The sequence below is a fragment of the Rhea americana genome, unplaced genomic scaffold (assembly GCF_003343005.1).
Source record: "Rhea americana isolate MKP2758 unplaced genomic scaffold, rheAme1 scaffold_4, whole genome shotgun sequence".
Taxonomy (NCBI): domain Eukaryota; kingdom Metazoa; phylum Chordata; class Aves; order Rheiformes; family Rheidae; genus Rhea; species Rhea americana.
This window is the reverse complement of record NW_028186534.1, coordinates 3,850,996-3,872,013: the sequence shown is the minus strand read 5'-3', so window position 1 is coordinate 3,872,013 and position 21,018 is coordinate 3,850,996. Positions and strand designations below refer to the sequence as shown.

General features: G+C 41.4%; 2 protein-coding genes across 3 annotated transcripts; one reads left to right on the top strand and one right to left on the bottom strand.

Moving 5' to 3' along the window:
• The first annotated feature begins 6 nt into the window (after positions 1 to 6).
• On the top strand, positions 7 to 8,845 carry TTPAL (alpha tocopherol transfer protein like). The gene is made up of 5 exons (XM_085313985.1): positions 7 to 290; positions 779 to 1,231; positions 1,962 to 2,155; positions 4,141 to 4,251; positions 4,991 to 8,845. Exons 1-5 carry the CDS (start codon positions 257 to 259, stop codon positions 5,264 to 5,266), a joined length of 1,068 nt encoding a protein of 355 aa, XP_085170111.1. The 5' UTR covers positions 7 to 256; the 3' UTR covers positions 5,267 to 8,845.
• A 414-nt stretch (positions 8,846 to 9,259) lies between these two features.
• On the bottom strand, positions 9,260 to 16,663 carry SERINC3 (serine incorporator 3). 2 transcript variants are annotated; one of them, XM_085313983.1, is made up of 10 exons: positions 16,553 to 16,663; positions 16,242 to 16,403; positions 15,566 to 15,759; positions 14,888 to 14,967; positions 14,060 to 14,197; positions 13,018 to 13,187; positions 12,199 to 12,289; positions 11,607 to 11,784; positions 10,939 to 11,166; positions 9,260 to 10,190 (listed from the first exon to the last, which is right to left on the bottom strand). In XM_085313983.1, the coding sequence occupies exons 1-10, from the start codon at positions 16,589 to 16,591 to the stop codon at positions 10,052 to 10,054; spliced, it is 1,419 nt and encodes a 472-aa protein (XP_085170109.1). In that variant the 5' UTR covers positions 16,592 to 16,663; the 3' UTR covers positions 9,260 to 10,051. The 2 variants fall into 2 exon arrangements, with proteins under 2 accessions (XP_085170109.1, XP_085170110.1); XM_085313984.1 differs by lacking the exon at positions 16,553 to 16,663 and having other exon boundaries at positions 16,189 to 16,243.
• Between the last annotated feature and the right edge of the window lie 4,355 nt (positions 16,664 to 21,018).

The window sequence follows — 21,018 nt, the reverse complement described above, 5'->3', positions numbered from 1 at the left end:
CGGCTTTGCGCCTCCGAGGCAGGCTGCGGGAGGCAGGCCGGGCTCCTGGCTTCACCGTCTTGCGCTCTGCTCCATCCGCTCGCTGTCGGGGTTGAAATTCGGTCCTGGTTTGGCGGTCCTTGCAGCACGTTGAAAATTGGATTAAGCCTGCTTTAACGCCCGTGGAGTATTGGCACAAGAGCTGTAATTTTCTTACCGGTTTATCCAGTCTGTGGACTGCAGCAATGTCTTGTGTTCCTGAAGTGCACTTTTGGGAATGCTGCTCCTCCTGAATTGCTCAAAGTGTTTGCGTGAGTAGACATGCTGGTTGATGCACACATTTCCAAAGAAGAGAATGAAAACTCCCTGCTGTCTGCATTCAGCTGGGAGAGTTTCTCTGAACAGCGTGTGGAGCTTGATTGGCTTTTCATACAGAATCTGAGAATACATTCATTAGGGCACGTTTTCCATTTTCAACCAGGCATAAGAAATAAATGCTGGACAAATTAAATTCTTTTCTTCACAAATGAAGTCGTGCAACTTTTCTGTGTTAAAATTATTTATTTGTCTTACACCTCCTGCATAGGTTGCAAAGAGAATAGAGAAAGCTGCACGTTTTCATCCTAGGAGGAGAGAATGTCTGAGCTGTACTTGTGGCTCTTGTATTGCTGCTAGCAGGGTAGTCTCTTCAGCAGAGAAACTGGGGGCTACAGAATATAATTGCATGCTTTTGTAAGTAATACTTATGATTACTAGTTCTTGGGATTGTTTGTCATGTGTAGTGCTTGATTCTTGACAGATTCCTGCTGTATTATGTCGGGAGACAGCGATTGCACCAGGACAAGCCCATCAGCAGGGTCTCCATCAGACAATGAGTTCCTGCCAGATCGTCCAAAGTATGTTTGCTCACTGTCTCCTGACCTCATTACCAAAGCCCGAGAAGAGCTCCAAGAGAAACCTGAATGGAGGCTTCGTGATGTGCAGGCACTCCGAGATATGGTGTGTAAAGACTATCCTTCACTGGGGACCTGCTTGGACGATGCTTTTTTGCTAAGATTCCTCAGAGCCAGGAAGTTTGATTATGATCGAGCACTTCAGCTTCTAGTGAACTACCACACCTGTAGGAGGAGTTGGCCTGAGGTCTTCAACAATTTGAAGCCATCTGCAGTAAAGCCTGTGCTAGAGTCTGGTTTTGTCACTGTGCTGCCTCACTTGGACCCAGAGGGACGCCATGTTGTCTGCATCCGCCCAGGTATTGAAATGCATGAATATCTTCGCTCTCTACCTTTGAGGTGTGTCTGGGCCAAAAAACTATTTCCTGCTGTCCYTTGAATGCTGGTTACTTATGCAGAGTACTTGGGTTCTCTTTAAAATTTGAAAATTCACTAGCTTGCAAGTGAATGCTTTTGTCGTTAGACAACATTATACCAATTCCTTTTCGTGTTTTAGCAATTACTGCAGTTGAGTAAAAAGCAAAATGCAGTGAGGTGAGTTGAGAAAATTGTTAGGCAATTCAAAAAAAAAATAATGTTTAGTAACTCAAGTTGGAAAAGGTCTGCTGTCCTTCAGTCAGAAGCTTATAATTTGCTTTGACAGTAAGTGGAGAGGGGAGCCTCTAGCTCTGACTCCAGTGTAAACAGTTTTTAGTGTGCTTTTGGTGCTGCCAGGCTTGCTGCAAATCTGTTTTCATTCATTCTCCTCTTTTCCATTTACCTGCTTTTTTTCTGAGCTGAAGCTGCTTCTAATAATCTCTGCTGGGTCAAGAATGGGGTTCTTAAAACCACAAGGAGTACTGAACCTTTGCTTCTTGAAGTAAAGATGAGTTGCCATTTTTCTCTTGCTTAAGAAAGGCTGCTCTGAGCTAGGACTGTGGCTTTTAAAGACTAACTTAAGAGACCAGGAAAATAAAAAATCAGGTTTTGGAATGTGTATTGTTAGCTTATATTTACTTCCGACTTACCATCCATGTCTTGTAACCTCAGACAGATGGACACCCAGTAATTATCCGATTACTGAGAACATTCGTGCCATATACTTAACGTTAGAAAAACTCATTCAGTCCGAGGAGACCCAGGTGAATGGAATTGTAATCCTGGCAGACTACAAAGGAGTCAGCTTATCTAAGGCGTCTCATTTTGGTCCTTTTGTAGCCAAAAAAGTGATTGGAATTCTTCAGGTAAGACCTGAACTGGTGGGAAAATAAGCTTGTGCATTGTAAATTACTGCTTCTGTGTCTAGAGTTCTTTACTATGTCACTAGAAACTTAAGCATCTTGGTTTTCACTAGAAAAGTTGTAACACATCTCTGCCCAACCAGTTTCTTGGATCCTTGCCAACATATGTTTACCTTTTCCTGACTTCTGCATCCCCCAAATCTAAATTTGAGTTAGAAATGCAAAGTTTGAGTTAGAACAGAAAAAGTCTATCCTGCTAGCCATGTGATAAGGAAGAGAGCAGTGAATTACAGCTACAGAGAAGGTACCCTTTTGCCTGAATGATGACAAGTTGTTCTTGTCATTTAAATGGTTCCTGTCTAAAGATTTCTCTGTCTGAAGCACGTCGCTTACTTATCGTTGGGTTAGTGCAAGCTCAAGTATTGCTACAAAAATTTTGCAGAGATAACTTTTGAATAGGTGTGATTTGAGGAGGATTTCCATCTGGTCCCTGAGAAGAGAGGCTGCTTCAGTGTTGAGGGGGGGAGCAAGGAAAGCCAGAAAAAGAGACACTAAAAAGCACCTCAGAGTAGGTGTTTGGAGGGAAAGCAACAGAGAACAAATTAGAGCAAGGTATATGCACAAGCAGAGGTGTACAAAATAGGAAGGTGAAAGGAATGAGGAGTAATCTGGTCAAAGTGCAGCAAGAACTGATGATTTTACTTGTTGATCCCTCATTCTATCTGAAGGAGTGAGATGAGGAAAACTTCTCTTGAGTGGGTTCATTTTCTCATTACTTTCATTCCAGTTTTATTCTAGCCTGAGCTGGCTGTSTTTTTGTTGCATCTGTTGGGGTCATACAGAAGGATAGAGGGAACCAGGAGTTTATTGAGATGAGACTAGTGGGTTTAAGAAAAACTATAGAACTTGCATACTCCTTTAAATTATGATCTAAATGTTTTGTAAAACTGCCTTAACCCATATTAATTTGCACAAACACAGCAATGGGTGTTCTGCTATTATCAGTGGAAGCTATTAACAAAACAAAAGAAGCTGAAACTGAAGAATGCAACATGTTCATATACTACCCATACCTTTATCTCAACCTAGCTGAGCTGCTGCTTCTGTAAGGAGCAGCCGATTCACTTACACTAGTAAGGAGAAAAATACTGCTGCAGTGCATGCATCTGCTCTTCAGCCTAAATACTGACTAGTTTCTTTGTAAACTTAGAGCTGGCTATGGAGGAAAGAAACTTCACTTAGGCATGTGGGCCCTTAATTGCTGCTCATGAGCTTTTGCTTTTGAAAAATGTTTCTGCAAGTAAATCTTTTCAATAGACATCCTTTACCTAACTTTTGTTTTAAACTGTCTTACGTAGAAGGTACTGTGTGTTCCCTTGGCACCTGATCTGGTTGTCACTCTTTTCTGACTATCAAAATGCAGGAAAGGGATCTGCAGTTGCAGAGCCTTTCTGTCTTCTGCATTTAGCATGACAGAATATTTGGAATGGCGGAGAAATAGTGCTATTAGATTTCTTCCTTGTATACAAGAACGTTTTAGACTAGCTCTGGCCCCAAATCCTGTAGTTGGGAATGTCATTTGAGCCAATCTCCTTTGGCTCTGAGGATGGTGTACTCACTCCTCAGAAGCCAGGCGGTTCACTTTGTAACTGCATCCTGATAAGGGTTGGAAATACCAGAAGTATAGTAACTGCTTAAGCATGTTTTCGGGGGAAATAAAGAACATTAGAAATGAAGACTTAATGGTAGCAGTGTGTCTACCAATCCAAAGTCACTATCTGTGTGCCAAGTTTTCCCCTCTCGTTTTTTTACTTCCAGCTCTTCTTCTAAAGCCATTTCCTATCACAAGATGCACGTCTGTTTTATTGACTGCAAGGTGACTTGGGAGCCAGTGGGTTGTGCTGGCAGTCAGGCTCAGGAGAGTTTAAACAGAGAAAGATGGTAAATGCTTTTTAAATTGTACTATAAAAATCTTCTTTACCCTTCAGGATGGATTCCCCATTCGAATAAAAGCTGTTAACATAATAAATGAGCCTCGTATATTCAAAGGCATTTTTGCAATCATCAAGCCTTTTCTGAAGGAAAAGATAGCAAACCGGGTAAGGATTTGTATCATACTAATACTAATGTTAATGATAAGCTYCTTGCTTGGCACATACATGTAAAATTTATTGAGAAAGTTCACACTGGAAAAAGCTCGGTGCCATTTACTTGGTCTGTCTCTTTTTGCTTTGTGGATCTCTTTATTTTTTAAAAATGTGCCTGTTGAGGAAATTCTCCAYGACAGAGAGAAGACTTTGAAGGATTTAATATTGCCATAATATTAATATGGACTTTAGTACATACACTACATACCATTCATTTGATCTCTGGGGTTGGATTATCTGGCCAAGGTAGCACTGGTTTGTTTAAAAGGTAGTATAACAGGAAATGCTGTGTTGCTCTTTCCTTGCTCTTCTCCTTCATACCAATGTCCAAGGCACTAGTGTTCTCACCACAGGGCTGCCTCTACCTGCAAAGGATGATGCCTTTCTCCACACAGATAAGTACTTCCAGTCCTGTGAATGAACTGGACACAAGCTAAAGTCACATGTTCCACACAGAACAGCAAATCTAGARCCTCTCTTTCAGGGATTTAAACTGCACTAGACTTCAAATGTCTCATAGATGTGTCTAACTGCACCTGCCCCGTGCTGTATGCTGCTACTTGCAGTCATGCACATAAAGGCATCATTTTTAACATTGGCTCTTTAACTCAAAATAAGCCATTGATTGTTTTAGTAATATGCTGTAAAGTGTTTAATATGCATTACTAATGCTTTTGTTGGCTTTCTTTAGTTTTTTCTTCATGGCTGTGATCTGAATTCTCTTCATCAAAACATTCCTCCAGTGATCCTTCCTGAAGAGTATGGTGGTACTTCAGGGAAGCTGGACATCTCAGCATGGAATGAGTTGCTGCTAGCATCTGAAGAGGATTTTCTACATGATTTCTCGCAGCTGGTTCTCCCATGTGACAGCTCTCCCCATGACATGCTAGTGAGTGGGGATGCTGATGAAAAGCAGTGTGATGATTCTCTGCGAGGCATGAAACCTCAACTCTATTACTGTTATTAACCAGCCAGTGAAGGGAAGTTTCCCAGCACAGTTAAGACCTCTTGTACACAGATAAGTGATGTTGTGAACTCTGCCTTACTCCTAAACTTGCAGTTTAGGAACAGACTGCTGCGGCACTTTACACTGTAGAACCAAAGGAAGCTGAAAAGGGCACAATGGGGGCAAGGCAGAGTTTGTGGAGRATAAAGAAAAAGAGCACATAGCTGCCAAGCTATCTAGAATATGTTGTTGTTAACCTGTATGTGAATGATGCAAACTGGCATATTCCTCCTATTGATAAAGATGGAAATACACTGCAGTAGGATAAACTTGATAGTTTCTCTACTCACCTGCAGGTGAAAAGTAAAAACACTGATTTACTAGCTTGGTGATTTACTAGCTTTCAGAAGCCTTCACCTTCTGAAAACACTGATAATCCAAGACAAGAAAACTGCTTTTGCACCTTGCAAATGTAGTTCTGTCACTGGAGATTGCTTAAAAAAGTAAAGTCTGTGCTCTATCACTTGGTCTGGATTGTGAGTTGGCTTTTCAGGAATATCCAAATGAATTTTGGTTCATATTAATGCAGAGTAAGAATTTCTCATCCATGAATGTCAGTGTGGAGATTTTCTATGATACTTCCTCACAGAAGGAAGACTTATACCTGGTGGACTGATTATTGCAACATTTTTATCAAAGCTTATTACAAACAGATGCAATCTCCATTTTCAGAAAAGAGTAGGKTTTTCAGATCAGGTACTAAGGCTTTCTGATTAGATACAATTTCAAGTTCTGAGGTTCAGGACCAAATAATAATGAGCTATGTTAGTCACCTTCTCACATTCAGTTGCTCTTTCCTTCAGCTGGTTGTGATAAGGAACTCAGTAAGCAATCCATAAGTAGAATTTGTAAGGAGGCTTTGTAGCAGCTGGCATATAATGTATAAAAGGCAATATTTCATGTAAAAAAGCAAGGTGCTGCTTTAGCTGTGTTACTTTGGCAGAATTTGAATTCAAGTCTTTGTGAAACCAAATGCAGACAGGGTATTTGAAAGCACATACATAGATTTCTCTGGTGTGGTAGCATTTTGTTTGCTGTGCTTGTCTACTCTTTTGCAAAATGTTACAACTTTGCTTTCAGCTTTGTTGACCTTGTTTGTCTCTGGTGGTTGTATTCTTGTATGAAGTTAGACTTTAACCCCTCTGTAATATTTACCCATAGCTTGTGTGCCTATGCTTTTAGGTCCTTGTCTAGAGTCAGAACCAATACTACAATATCAAGTCAGAGTAAGATATTCTATGTCTGAATAAGCTGTTCCCACTTCCCAAGTTCATTCTGTTTGATAGTCTTGAATTAGAAATTAACTCTCCGCACACTCTTTGCACATGTTTTTCTGCACTAAACTAGTGCAGAGGTGGGAAACCTCACTAGGAAAGAAGAAAAGCACACCCAACTATATCAAGGTGAGATATTTCACTATTGGTGAAAAAGAACAACCCTTCTAACTGAAAGCCTCATCCCCACAGCACTTTTTCTAGCTGAAATCTTTATTTAGTGCCAAATATGATATAGGTACCAGTTATGTTCTGTAAATACAAAGCTATAACATCTTGAGGAGTTGAGACATTCATTTTTCATAGTGCCAAACTGTTTTGAATGTCTTTTCCTTTCAGACCCCTTACAGCACGATTATGTTGCCAAAAAGCCCTCCACCACCATAATAATGACTTCCTGACTTGGCAGCAGACCTCATCCTGGGAAAGGGGTGTGGCAGATGCCAGGCTTGTTGTTCAAGCATTATAAAAGGAGACCAGGTTTGAAAAGGAAGCAAGCATGAAGCTTTTTCCTGGATGGCAGTTCATAGTTTTAATGGGAGCAAGGAACTYATCACTTCAACTGTTTTAGAACATAGGTAGGAAGATAGAAAAAGTCAAATGCCTAAAATGAGGAAAACTTCTTCCTTTATAAATATTACWCCTCTTTGACAGCTATTACCTTAAGTGCAGAAAAAGACACATCATTTTCCCTTACTTAGGATAAGGCAGAAATGCACTGCTAGCCACTTCTTCCTCATTTCTGACCAGAATCTACTGCATATTTTGCAGAGACTAATTCAGTTCTTTGTGCCATCTAGCAAGGCATTAGCACAACGCACCAGGACTTAAAAAAGGTCCCAGACTGTTTAACGGTCAGAACAGAGAGACCAATGTTTATATTGCTTGAGTGCCTATTAATTCCAGCCACCATGTACAATAAAAAAGAAAAAAAGAAAAAAGAACACTTTACCTCTAGGAAAAGGTACAACTGGCATTTGATACTCCTTCATTAATTTTGCTGCAGGGTTTGAAGTGGTGGTATTTTGACAGCTCACTTAAGTACGGCTACTTTGATGCTCTTAAGGTAACTATTACCAGAGAGGTAGTTTGAATATTCAGACTTCTATGTAGTATCTTTAACAAAAGAAATCAACAGGTGTTTAGCAGAAGGCTGCCCCTGAGGAACATCTACAGAAACCAGGCCTGAGGGCCTTTTTTCAGGCTTTTACATTCTCTTTTATGCCTGAAATGATAGGCAAACTAGATCCATCTACCCTACTTTCTCTCCTGCTCACAGAAAAACTAAAGCAGTTGCTTGAATGATGTACACTTACCTATTTTGTTTAAGAATGAAGTTGAAAATAGCCTGTTACACTCAGAACATCTTGTTCTTAAAGCTAGATGCTTTGCAGTTTATATCAGGATGCTGGAACTAAGCCAGGTTTATCTGTATCAACCCTTTAAATATTACTTCTAGATTTGCCCTTTTTGGCTTTAGAACTTAAGTAGACAAAGCAGCATCTTCATTCAGCTGCATCTCTAACCCTTTCTAGGTTTTTAACTAGTGCTTAGCTTGTCTTACAGAAAGCACAGCTGTCTTACATGCACCTGACTGCTAAGCTGAAAGTGCTCTTTGAGTTTTAGCACTTACTAGGAAAGAAGTCAATTTCATCCCAGAATTTCATATGTCAGCATTTGGAAAATAAACACTCTCTTTAGGTAGAGAGTCTCCTTACCTGCAGGTTAAGAGAGTAGATAGGAAAAGCTCTTTACTTTACAGTTTTTTTTTTCCCCACAGCACTGAAACTTGATGTGATTTTTTTTTTTCACTTGAAGAAACTTTTAACTGTTTCTAGAGGTTATAAGCTTTGCCTAGCTAGTACCTAAGCCATTCCTGCCAAATTCAGCACATAATAAGAGGGGCAGCTGAGGCTTTGGCATTACATGGGACAAAACTTAGCTGCATACTGTAAATAAAAGTACTTGAATTTATACTATTACAAATGGGTGTTACAAACCCTGAGGTATTTTCAGGAGAGTGGGTGTGTTTTGTTTTTTTTTAATCTCATTTTGGCATGAGTTGTTTAGTGTTGTTCAAGCTAATAATTTTGCCTTCTGTTGTTTGTGGGCCTAAAGGTGTTGGGTTAAGTGTACATCTTATTTTGACAAAATTTATTTTTATATTGTATTTTATAAAATATGAGTGGTCAAAATGTGTAATTTTATGATGCATGATTAAGTAATTAAACACAGTATTGTAATTAAACACAGTATTGTAACAGCTGCTAATTTGGTACTTTAAATATGTTTACCTTGTACTGCCTTGTGGTATTTTACTGTAAAAGCAGATAGCAGCATATACTTAGGTGCCACACAGTTGCAACCTAGTATAGCTGCCACAGCCTTATACTAGAAAAGGTGTGCTTTTTTTCTACAATACTAAATTTTACTTACTGAACAACTTCAAGAAGGTGGATTCACTGTTCAGAGAATCTCAGGGAATATGCAGTTTGTTTCAAAAAAAAAAATGTATATAGTACTGACATTGTGACTTAGTATTTGCTGCATGGAAAAAACATCCAGTCATGTCAGCTGGCCACTATAGTGGCTTATTAGCTTTTTAATCATTATTTGTCATATCTTGCATTGGAGAATAACTGCCCTGGTCCTTAACACTTCTCAACAGAGCTAAGACAGCTTCAGTAGTTAGTCTGTTTTATTCAAATGAGTTTACAGTGCAAATGCTTTAGTGCCAATAATGATCACTTCATATGCATTACTTCTTACAAGCATACCACACAAGTGAAAACTAATTAGGAGCTCTATTTTTTTTTCATCATAATTATGAAGTTGTTTAAGCTGGTCATACACTTACCACTTAATATTTGCCAAATATTACTAAAAAAAAAAAAAAACAAGTTACCATAGAAATTGCATCTTAGAAAGGGCAAGTTTGTTCTTAACAACTTTTCAACMTTAAAGTTATGTTCTCTTGGTGAGAAATACGGGGGTGTTTTGCCACAAGACAGGAAGATAAGTCTCATTTAAATAAGCTTTTGCAGTGGAATGTAGAAATTAAGCAATATGGCTTACAATTCCAGTAACTGAAGCATTAGTACACCAGTGCATTATGCCAAATATAACTTATTCTTTAAAACATATTACTACTTACTTAGCTAAATGTTACTTCAATATTAAGGTTGGAGCTATTAGTACAGGGTGGGAGGCTGTGCTTCAGCAGCACAGTTGTAGTGAATTTAAAAAAAATGCAATAACAACCAACTATGGTTGAAGTTTAACATAAAGATAATTGATAATAATTTTGATCCTGCATCAAGCACTGTGCAATTCATTAACTTTCTATCATCCTGCATGTTAATGTGAACATAAGAAAAGACAATATTTGCCTTAATAACTAAAGCAATACATGAAGATTTTGGCTTTCAGCAAGAAGTTCCCCACTTTTCTATGCTCRGATAGATGCAGCCATTTAACTGAAGTCCCGATTAGTAAGAATAAGAGGAGCCACTAAGGTCCAAAGATAGAGAAGAAGACAAACCCAGCTGGAGGTTATCTTCACCCACACGGCTGGCCACTTGCTYGTCATTGTTTTAAAATCTGCATCAGGGCTAGAAAGTAAAGAAATCAATTACTAGGTATTTGAGACACCATCCACACTTTGCTCCTGCTCAAACTAATCTGAAATTAGGAGAATTGTTTAGGACACTCAAATACCTTTGTGGGAACATGGTAAGACAACCAAACCAGCAACTTCCTGTGGCTCCCTGGTAGACCTCTTGCCATCCAATTTTTCAGAACGGACTACCTTGTATATGTTGATGTACTACTCTTAAAGCAAACCTTTCTTCAGATTCCTGGTAACGAGTATGCTCACAGAGCAGCAGCTATTCATACACTAGCCCAGTCCACCAATCCTAGGGAAAGCTATTACAAGCTGCAGCAGCAGAGCATGTATCTAAACACAGCATGCATGGCTCTCCCTACGTGTCCCTCCAGTCTCAGTGTGAAAAGCCAGTAACATTAGGCTAGACTCAAACTTCCCAGGAGGCCACCTCAAGCCACTTTCCCATGCATCCTTCCTATTACCTGCACAGCTGAAAGAGGGTGACCAAGCTTTTTGTTTTCTTTTGTCCTTGCAGCTGTGAAGCAGTCTGCTAGGACTCCAGCTGTTGATTTTGCTATTCTGTGAATGTTAACTCTGAATTCAACACAACATAGAGAGCCACGATTTAATGCATCTGTCATAGGCACAGCACTCCAAACAGCTTGGCATGAAGACACTATAGAGCAAGAATCTAGCGACACAGAAATACTGGCAAGCACATAACAGCTTATCACTTTTTGTCTTGTTCTTACCTGTACCAATTTGTGAGTGTCATCATAATGTAAAGAGAGGCAAGAAAGAGCATGAAGTGAAAGAAGGCATAGCTGTACTGAACTCCCTCCTTCTCATTATCCATGACACGACGCACTTCTCCATCCTCTGCAGCCCCGCTGCCTGTTCCCACAGTCTCCTCCAGAATGGCACTGTCACTCCCAGACAGTGTAAGCTTGTTCACCTGGCTGTTACTTGAAGAGCGGATGCTGCAGTGTAAACCAAAGGGAAACATGATTAAAAACTCATTTTTATGAAGTTGGCTGTGTTTGTTAATAAAGCAAGCAATAGATCATATGGATGTCTGCAGCTAGCAAATAGTTTTTTTTTTTTTTAACCTAGAAGCATAAGGATGCTCCTTAAAGAGCTATATTTCAATCTGAGCTTTCTTTAACCTAATTAAGCAGTATTCCCAGTTCACATCCTGAAACACATTTTGTTTTATCTCAATCAGGCTAATAAAGCTTATGCTGATCCACAAATTAGAATGCACAGAAGTGCATTTTATTAGCTATATCTGATTTGGGTCTGAGACCACCTAGGTGGAATGTGAGCGAATGCAGCTACGTTTTTGCCTTGGACCCAGATCCAAGTGAAAAGGGCAGAAAAATCCCAAATGTTTATCATTTGTAAGCAATACAGATCCTACCTGGAATACAAGAGGCAAAGGACAAAGATAACTAATCCAACAATACTCTGTGCATCCCACCACTGTAAGGACTTGGGCGGAGCTGGAGTGGCAGGTATGACAGTGGTATTTGCTGGAACAAGTGTGGGTGTAGCTATCTGCGTAATGATGTTCAGCAAACTTGGGTTACAGCTTCGTTCTGAAAGGGATTTAGAGGCGGATTAAGAGAGATGAGCTTTTACGCTACATTTAACTAAGAAAAGATGACAGATAAGCTCGCATTGTTTCATTTGCTTTAACTGCTGAGTCTAATTCCCCAGAAGCAGCATTGGTACGGAATATTTTTTCTTTGTGTGAGTTAGGCAATGGTACAAAAACAATCAAAATACCCTGACATGATTTCCTTTTCCCTCACAAATAGCCCCAGTTCCAGTTAGTTCTGGAAAGAGGCAATTCAATGGTTTTAGTAGAATCAGCTTTACTCTTTCTTACTAGATTTTATCTAGACAGAAGATAAGCAATCCCCACACAGCAATCTCTAATAACAATATGCCCCACCAACAAATTCTGCTTTCACACCAAAATATATTACTTAAGACAGGCAGTTGCTTACCAGGCTCATTAGACATGGCCGACCAGGTGAGATACATGGTGTAGAGAGTGATGACAGAGGACTGGAGGAGGCCAGAACGAGGCTGATGTTCCTGTTCAAAGACAACCATCCAAGATCAAAAGGGCAAGTTTTACCTTTAGTTGGACTTAATCTCCATTGCTACAGATTTAACAATTATTAGCATGAAAAAATTTGGTTTTTAGAAATGCCCTGGGCTTTGTTCTATGCTTGAAAGACACGTAGAAACTCCTGGAGTGAAAAAAAATATATACAAATAACTAAAATACGAAAGGATTAAGAAAACCAAATTGAGGGGTTTTGTGTGCCAGTCAAAGTTCTTACTGAGTTAATCCCAATTTACTTAGCAGTTTTGTAGATACAAATCTAGCACATTTACCTGAGAAATATCCAGTTCAAAAATCAAGTAACATGCAAGCTTCCTATCGATWTTAAACACTTTTATCCATAATTTGGCAGTCACAGTATTAAGCCAATAAATTCCCAGTTTATTTTGCTCTTGAAAGATACCTGAGAGGTATCTCTGCCCTGCCAGAACCTTGACCACTACAGCTATGCCAGCCATGTCCTCCATGGGAACAAAGCTCAGCACTCAGAACCACGCTGGCCAAAAAAAGCCTATCTACAGGAAATATGTCACTGCATAGCACATTGGTTTCAGAACAAGATTATGTTTTTAAAATATTCCTGGCTAGYATAGCTATGACAACCAAACTTTAAAGTTCCTATGTCTGGCTGAATTGGTACAACCACGTGACTTTCCTGTTTTGTATTTCTGAAGAAAATAAAGTAAAATAATACCTGAACTTTTGGAAGGATAGAAACAATGGAGACAGCAATGCACAGGATCATATTAATGCTTATGAAGAACTTGTTCTCGGTGCAGTCATCAGGTTTTGTGTAGAAAACATAAAAAAGTACAACAAAAACCAGTGACAACGCATAGAACAAGCTTGTACAGGAGAGCAGAGCTGGAGGGAAAAAAAACATTACAATAAAGGTGTAGTTTGACAATACAATATATCTAAGGTGACCTAATGGCTAACTACTGCTGTAGAGGGACAGTCCCCCTTCCCCACTTGGAAGTCTCGTATACAGATATACAGGCAGAATGTGTTATTAGGCAATATTAGGCTAATTTTCTGCTTTGGCTCATTAGGTACTATAGCTCATAGGAAAGCCAATTATTGGCATCATGGGAATAGGATCTGTGTTTCAGCTGCAGTTTAATTGGTTTAACTGTACTGTCAAGCCAGGCAGTGTCAACAAYGAGTGCTCTTTGCACGCTATAATGGGGCATGACAAGTCCTGAATTTCGACTTCTACACTACAGGCCACCTATTTTCATTTCCATTCTGCTGTGTTCTTTGTAAGGAACCACAAAATGCTGATGCAGCACTCTTAGCTAGGAACAGAGAACCACAAAAATTGGCACTTTTTATTTGCTATAGTCAGCTCAGGCGTGCGAGGTGAGGCAGGCTTGCTGTTGTTGTACACCATCACTGACATCACTAACTTCCAGAGGATGTCARTACAGTAGGTGGCAAAGCAGACTTAGAATTAAGAGCTCTAGGCTCCTAGTTCAGCACTCACAGCATAGGCATGYAAACTAGACAAGAAAGTGAAGTGCTGTTTATTATTACTATCAGATCTGCCAGTCAGAAGCCTAGAGTATTTTGTGTTTTATTTAATGAGAACAGGGCAATACTGCAGTTCCTAATTCCAAATATTTACTTAAGGAGGCTGYAGAATTTAATTCTAGGATATGTCTGCAAACTAGTAAGTGACATTATGCAGAGTACTGACCAGCAGAAACAAATCCTTTCCAGTCAAAGATTCCTACCTGCATACCAACATTTAGAATTTCCCTCCTCCATTCTCTCAACCCAGCTCTCATTCCAGGAGTGAGCRAAGTCCACAAGAAGCACTAACTGGATAAGAATGAAGCAGAAGGCTCCACAAACACCAATAGCAAACCAGGCTAGAAGAGAGGGCAAGAAAAACAGGGTTAACTTTCATCATTCACACACTACCAGAGAAAGAATTAGCTCCTAATTATACTGCAGGGGAATAATGAAAAAAAAAAATGAAGCTATATTTAGAAATGCAGATGCTATTATTCTCTCTGGCCTCCATCCCACGGAAGCATGCAAGGAGCCTCAACTTCCTTAAGGGGACAGCCTGTGCTAGTCAACCTGAGCATGAGAACATGTAGCCCAATGTATTTTCAGAATGAATTCAAGGTCTAACGCAAGACATCTTTGTGTACCTAAGCAACATCATGCCACATTTCTTTGAGAATCAACAAAATTTTCTAGCTAGACAATAAAAGTTTCTTGCAAAGATTTGACAGAGACTTTGGGAAGTATTCAGCACTTGTCACAGACAGTATGCCAAGACACCTCTAACCTTAACAGTGAAAGAAGATTCAATCCACTAGTGGTGGTGTCAGTAATGAATTATTAATACACAGCACCTATGCTCCTGAAAATATATTGCTTAACCCCATTACTTCAGCTGGTCACCAAAACATTTAGTGACCCAAGATCTTGTAAAGAAATAGGCTTGGAGTCTTCTACAAGACAACCTCCACTATCACACCTATTGCCCATAGTCTGTGAAAGGTTTTGAGTTTATTAAACAGATTTCTATGATTATGTATTAACTGTACCTCTTGTAAAAGGTCCTTCAGGAATGTAAAAAGCTCCAACCATGATACCTACAATGGCAGCTATTTTGAAGAACCAGAACCTTTAAAAGAAAAAATTCAAAAACATTGGTCTTACTTTGCACACAATAGCTATGTTTTACAGGACTTGCAATCCAAGAGATGCTCAACATTTCACTGGACAAGTCCCTCAGCAACTTGCTCCACATTGACCCTGCTCTGACCAGGCAGCTGGATCAGATGATCTCCAAATGTCCCTTTCAACTCAAATTATTCTACAATAATTTAGTAATCTGACCCAAAACCAAATCAGTTAAATCAGTGAGTAGTTTCTGCTGGATAACTGAGTCAGAACGGTTCAGCGAATGGCTCAATGAGTGCTAGATTCAGTGCAAGGCAGAGAATAAAATAACTGAATGTCTAACATCTCTGTGGAATCAGAAAGGGGTAACAACCCAGTTTCAGCATATTACCAATGATGACTAGCTTCATATTATCACCGAACACATAACATGAGTAGAAAGTCTTTTATGAGACTGAATCATTAGTCTGTGTTTAGTTCAAAAGAAAGTTAAGACTGTCAATGTATGCTTAAGCAATTTGCCATTCTGTTCTGCAAGGAAGCTTAGGAGAAAGGGAGGAAACAAGTTATAAGACAAGCCAGCTGGCTTACAAACATACCCATTGTGCACAGAGGCTCTTGGATCGTTACTTGTTTTCACTTCTATCATGAGCAGAGAAAAGAGAAAGAAAAACACTGCCATGGCAAAGCTGATTCGATAGACAGCTCTGTATCCAACAAACACATCGCAGTTGAGAAAGCCATTCATATGTGGTATCCGAGTATGAAGCCCCTCATCACAAAATCCAGGCACCTGAATAATGACACATTAAGTTGTGAAATTACTGCTGTATTTGCAATTACAGTCTTCAAGCACTCAAACAGCTAAGGTTCACTGCCAGCTCCTTTCTGGGAGAGCTGATAATACAAAGCTCTGTGCTCAGCCAGACAGCAGACACCTTATCATTTTTCTTTCCCCAAGTCATCACTAAAAACATTTGGGAAGATTAAAGTATCAAAGTTGCAGGCCTGTGACTGACAATTTCCAAGCCTACTCTGGTCAAGTTTCAGAGACCAGGCATGTGCTTAAAAACCTGCACTTGCTGTTTCAGCTAGAAGCCATTCAGTATGTGTTATCTCTTAACTCAGGGGTCATCCCCACCTCACAGGACTGTAACTGAGCCATAACAACCCCACTGGTCTCTTGTGTAATCCATTCCAAGCAAAAAGAATCAATATTCACTGGCACGAGGTACGCTTAAGTAAACAGTTTAAAAGAGGTTTTCCCTTCCACACCTTTTTCAGCTGCTCTTCCATCCCCGGCGCCAGCATAATGCAGGCAACAGCTGTGCTGAGGAGGAGGAGGAAGGCGTAGATAAGACGCGTCACGGTGGAATTCTTGCTGCTGGGACAACATCGGCACAGCAAACAGGAGGCCCCGCTGCACAGACAGGGGATCTGAAGGGCAGACACAGGCACAGTGAGGGCCCCTCCCTCCGCGCTGCCGCAGGGCGCACGGCCACATCGGCACGGCCACACCGGCACCCGCCGGGCCGGGCCGGGCCGGGCCGTCCCCCCGCGGCCGCCCCGCGGGAGGGGGCACTCACCCAGCTGGCCAGCGAGCAGACCCCCAGCACCGCCCCCATGATGGCGATGGCGCCGCCGCCGCCGCGTCCCCGGTCCCGGTCCCGCCACTTCCTGCTTCCGCCCCGCGGGGTCACGCGGCCGCCGGCCCGCACCGCCGTCGCCGCCGCTCATTGGCTGCCCCCGCCATGCCGCCGCGCGCCGGGGGCCGTTACCCGCCAATGAGGAGGCAGAACGGAGAGGGAGTGGGTGGGGAGATGGGAAGCGATAGCGGCGGGGATTGGTCCTTCTGCTCTGTCCTTCCGTCTTCTTCGAAGCGGTGAGGTCATAGAAGAGGGTACGCTGATTGGTGGAGATGGGCAACGAGCGGGCGTCTYCACTAGCAGGCGAACCAATGAATAAGGGTTCTCCGCAATGGCACGGTGATTGGCAGGGCTTCCAGCCATTCAACACAGCCGCGGAGACGGTTGGGGGCGCTCCCGCGCGCCGCGGTTGCCATAGCAGCGCGCGGGGCCCTGCGCGCCGGCCGGTGCCATGGCGCCCCTCGGCGGCGAGGGGCCGCGTTGCCCGGCGCGTCCGTGTCCGTTCGCGTTACGCTCCCTTCGTAACGTCAAGGCTCCCAGCGAGCTAAGCGGGAGATTTACCCCCTCAAAACGGAAGGAAGAGCGGGGAGAGGGACTGTGTGGCGAGAGACACCGTTTTGCCTCTGCCCGGAAGGCAGAGGCCTCTCTCCTTTAGGCGGAGAGAAGCGGCCGGGCGGCCCGCAGGGAGCCGGGTGGCTTTGAGGACGTTACCGGCGGCTGTGGTTACGCAGAGTTGGAGGCTGTGTTCTGGCTACAGCAGTTCCAGCCATCGCACATCGTCTCTTGCTGTGGCAGACCCTTCTTTCCCCCACGTGGACCTCTCAGAAAAAACTGCAGCTGTCACGGAAAAAGACAAAAAGATCAGAATGGAAGCTTTATTGGCATTTAAAACKGCCAAGAAATGACAAAGAGCTTCTCATAAACCAGACACTCACTTTCTGCCTGCAGCTTTAATAAGAATGTGCGAAAACTGTGTTAACAGTATTTTTTAATCAGCATTGTTCACGAAAATACGCTTCTTTCAGAAAGAGATCACACCCATAAATCATTGAAACTGTGCTTCCTTCAGATAATACACGAATCTTTACCTTATCGTTAACATMTTTTGCTTATCTTCTTGTGTGCACCAGCTGGATCTGTAAGCAGGCTTTTGCCAGATCCCTTCTACTCCACTCTTTTGTGCACATGAGCGTACGCAGAATGAAGGCAGAGTCCCAAATTCTGTGTTCCCTCCCCAGCAATCTTGGGTAGATCATCTCATATTACTCACACAGTGGTGAAACTCAGCTAAATCCTGAGTCTAATTATGTTTCCTTCACAGGAAATTTATGAGACTAATAGGTTTGTTAAGTACTATGAGATCCTCCACTGAATTATGCTAGGGAAGGACAGAGGATTTACATACGAAGCTTTTTCCTTCCACTGTCCAAGGGATTTCCAAGGGCTCATTTTACTTCCCAACATAAAAGTCTTCTGATTCTGCATAACATCACCTCAAACAACACGTGTTTAACAGGAGATAAGGATGAAGTCAGCCAGGTTATTGTCAGCTATGGGAATGACACAGGATATGGCAGGAGGTTATCCTAATTTGTACAAAAATACCCCGCTCTGGTATGTTAATCAGTTTTGACAGCAGAATAAAGTGGTGCATCCYGTACATATCTATATGTTAGTTGTCTGAAGGGCCTATAATACAGTCCTTGAAATTAGGTAATAGTTAAAGGAAATGTGTCAGATATAGTCATTCGTAAGTAATTTTCTGCAGTTCTTTGTGCTATTGAGCTAATAAAAAAATGTCACTCAAGCTTGTGCGTTAGTGCTATTTTTGTTAGTCTCAAGGGTCTCTCCCTGCCATGATAACAAAAATGCGGAACTTTCTTCAATGTTCCCTGGAATATGTGAGGGTCGGTGGTCTGCATGGGCTACATTTTTACAAGTGACAGTTCTCACATACAYGTTGTGATTGAATAAATCTTTGACCTTCCAGAATCTTTCAGCCAGCTGTTTAACAGAGGGAACTGCAAGTTGGAACAGCTGGGTCAAATCAAGTGTAAAAATTTTAAAATAGTAGGTAATCTGTGTTTCTCCAGTATTAGCATTCTGACCTGTATACAGATGTAAACATTTTACTGTGCTTTGGCCTGCGTACACCGCAGAATGTTGAGGCAATGGCATCAACTCTTTAACATACCTCTCCTAATTATTGGACTTCCGCTCTGTGAAGCGTTTAGCTTTCAGTGCTGTTCACGACTGCCCTTTGACTGGATCTCCAGAGCATAGAGAACCASTGGCTGAACCACTAGTGAGTTGAATTAGTATTTAAATGGATATACTTGATAGTTTCTACACAGTCAGGATGTTCTAGCAGCATAAAAAGTCCTCCCAAGTATAAATATAATTAAGTTTATGGCTCTCCCAAATCACTTTCATTGGGTATAATTAACAGCATGCTGTAGGTACAGGTGTTCATTCACCAGTAACATTCAAAGGACAACATGTGTTGTTTGCTATGATCCCCAGAGAAGCACAAGCAATCAGTTTATGTTCCACTGTGGTTCTCCTCTGCTTCGAGGTTTGCTTTAGACTGTCAAGCCCCTGCAATATGAAATCAGCAAAAATCAGCACAGTCTGCACTCTCAAGCCCATCTCCTAAGTCTCCAAATATGCAAGCTTCTTTTCTTTTTAGTCCTTTGCTCACGATTTTATAATTTTCATCTTCTTTGACTGCGCACATTATGATTGCATTAGCACCTGCCTCTGCACTTCTTAGACTAYTTTCCTATCATGTCAGGGATACATGAGTCATCTTATTTGTGATCTACTGAGCTGAGGTAGAGTCACAGTAGCGTTGTGCTCTTCAAGGCCATTACTAAAACTGCTAGAGCTTGCATAATATATTCTTCTGTGTCTAAATCCCTCAGAGATTGAGTATCTGTTTTCTTTTTCACCCCAAATGACTRTGCAACTGTGTGAGTCACTGCTATTATGATAGAGGAATTGTAATCCTTGTGTCTTTCCAGGTCTGTATGGCCAGAAATTTCTCTTGTAGGACACCTTTGTTCAGTCTTCTCCGAGTCCTCTTACGTCACCAGAGACATGTTCACTGACTTCAATTCACTTTAGACTCTGTGCTTTGATTTGGAAACTTCTGTAGGTCTGGTTATTGGTAAAACAGATGGAGATAAAAATAAGATTTAGCCAATATCCTGGAATGAGATTACTGAGCTGTTTCTTCCCATTATTTATGGAAGCATTAGTAAAACTTAAACATATTGAAAAGTATTTAAAATAACATAAAAAGAAACTTATTAAAAAAATCAGACCAGAGCTACACTACAGAGAATATTTTGTACAAAAGCCCCGTAGTGACATCTGTTAATGAACCATGAAAGGGACAAGCAACAGATGGTTGTTATAAAGAAGGAGGGAGTGAAAGGTGTTCTTTTGTAATAGGTTAACATGGTATCCCTGCAAATAGCATGGGATGCTCAGAGAGAGCCCTTTGAGGGAGAGGATCTTACATGGAAAGGTCATCGTGGCTCTTCCAAACACACTGGCATATGTTGGAAGAGCCTTCAGCCTGCTCTGACCTTCAGCCTGCTCTGACAATTGCCCAAGGAGGACCCTTGCAGCAACAGGAATTGCTGGAGCTTGGCACATTCCCCTGTTCGCCTGGCAATGCTGATCCAGGCTACTTTTTGATGCCAGAGCACCTCCACAGTGCTGCGCAGTGCATCAAAGGCCCTCCTTTTAAGCAGCTACTTCAGAAGTGGGTGCTGCAAAGCAAATCAATGTTCAACCTAAGCATTGCCCAAAAGCAGTTACAAAAAATGCTTCTCATTATTTTTTCTTACCTGATATGGAATTTGTTGTAAAAATAGATTTTTTTTTTCTCCTCTGCAACCCCATTTCTTCCTTGAGAACCTGCACAAAATCCAGCTGGCCAGACTTGTATCAGTGATCACTGCAGCAGAACAGATCCTATYGAAATGATAGTAGGAGCAATAATCAGGAATTTCTGGATTTAATCCTGCCTCTGAAGGATGAGTTGCGTAGCTTTAGTCGAACCAGAGCAGTACACGAGTTAATATGTTAAGTAAGAAAATMAGCATTCCCAAAGAGTCATGGCAGGCTCAGTTAGTTCATCTTTCCACGCAGAGTGGGAAATAAAGATCACTAAACACCTGTTCACTGGTCTATTACTAGAGATGTACCCTCACTACTATCACTACTATGGGTGACTTCACAGCTGGATGGAGATACAGCAGTAGTGGCAAGCAAATTTAACCAGAGCCCATCCTCAGCTAGGTCTAAAATGATGTAATTACCACAGTTTTGCCAATTTAAAATCAGATGAGTGCCTAGCCCAGTTTTTTTCTGATATTAGAAAAGCAATACAGAAT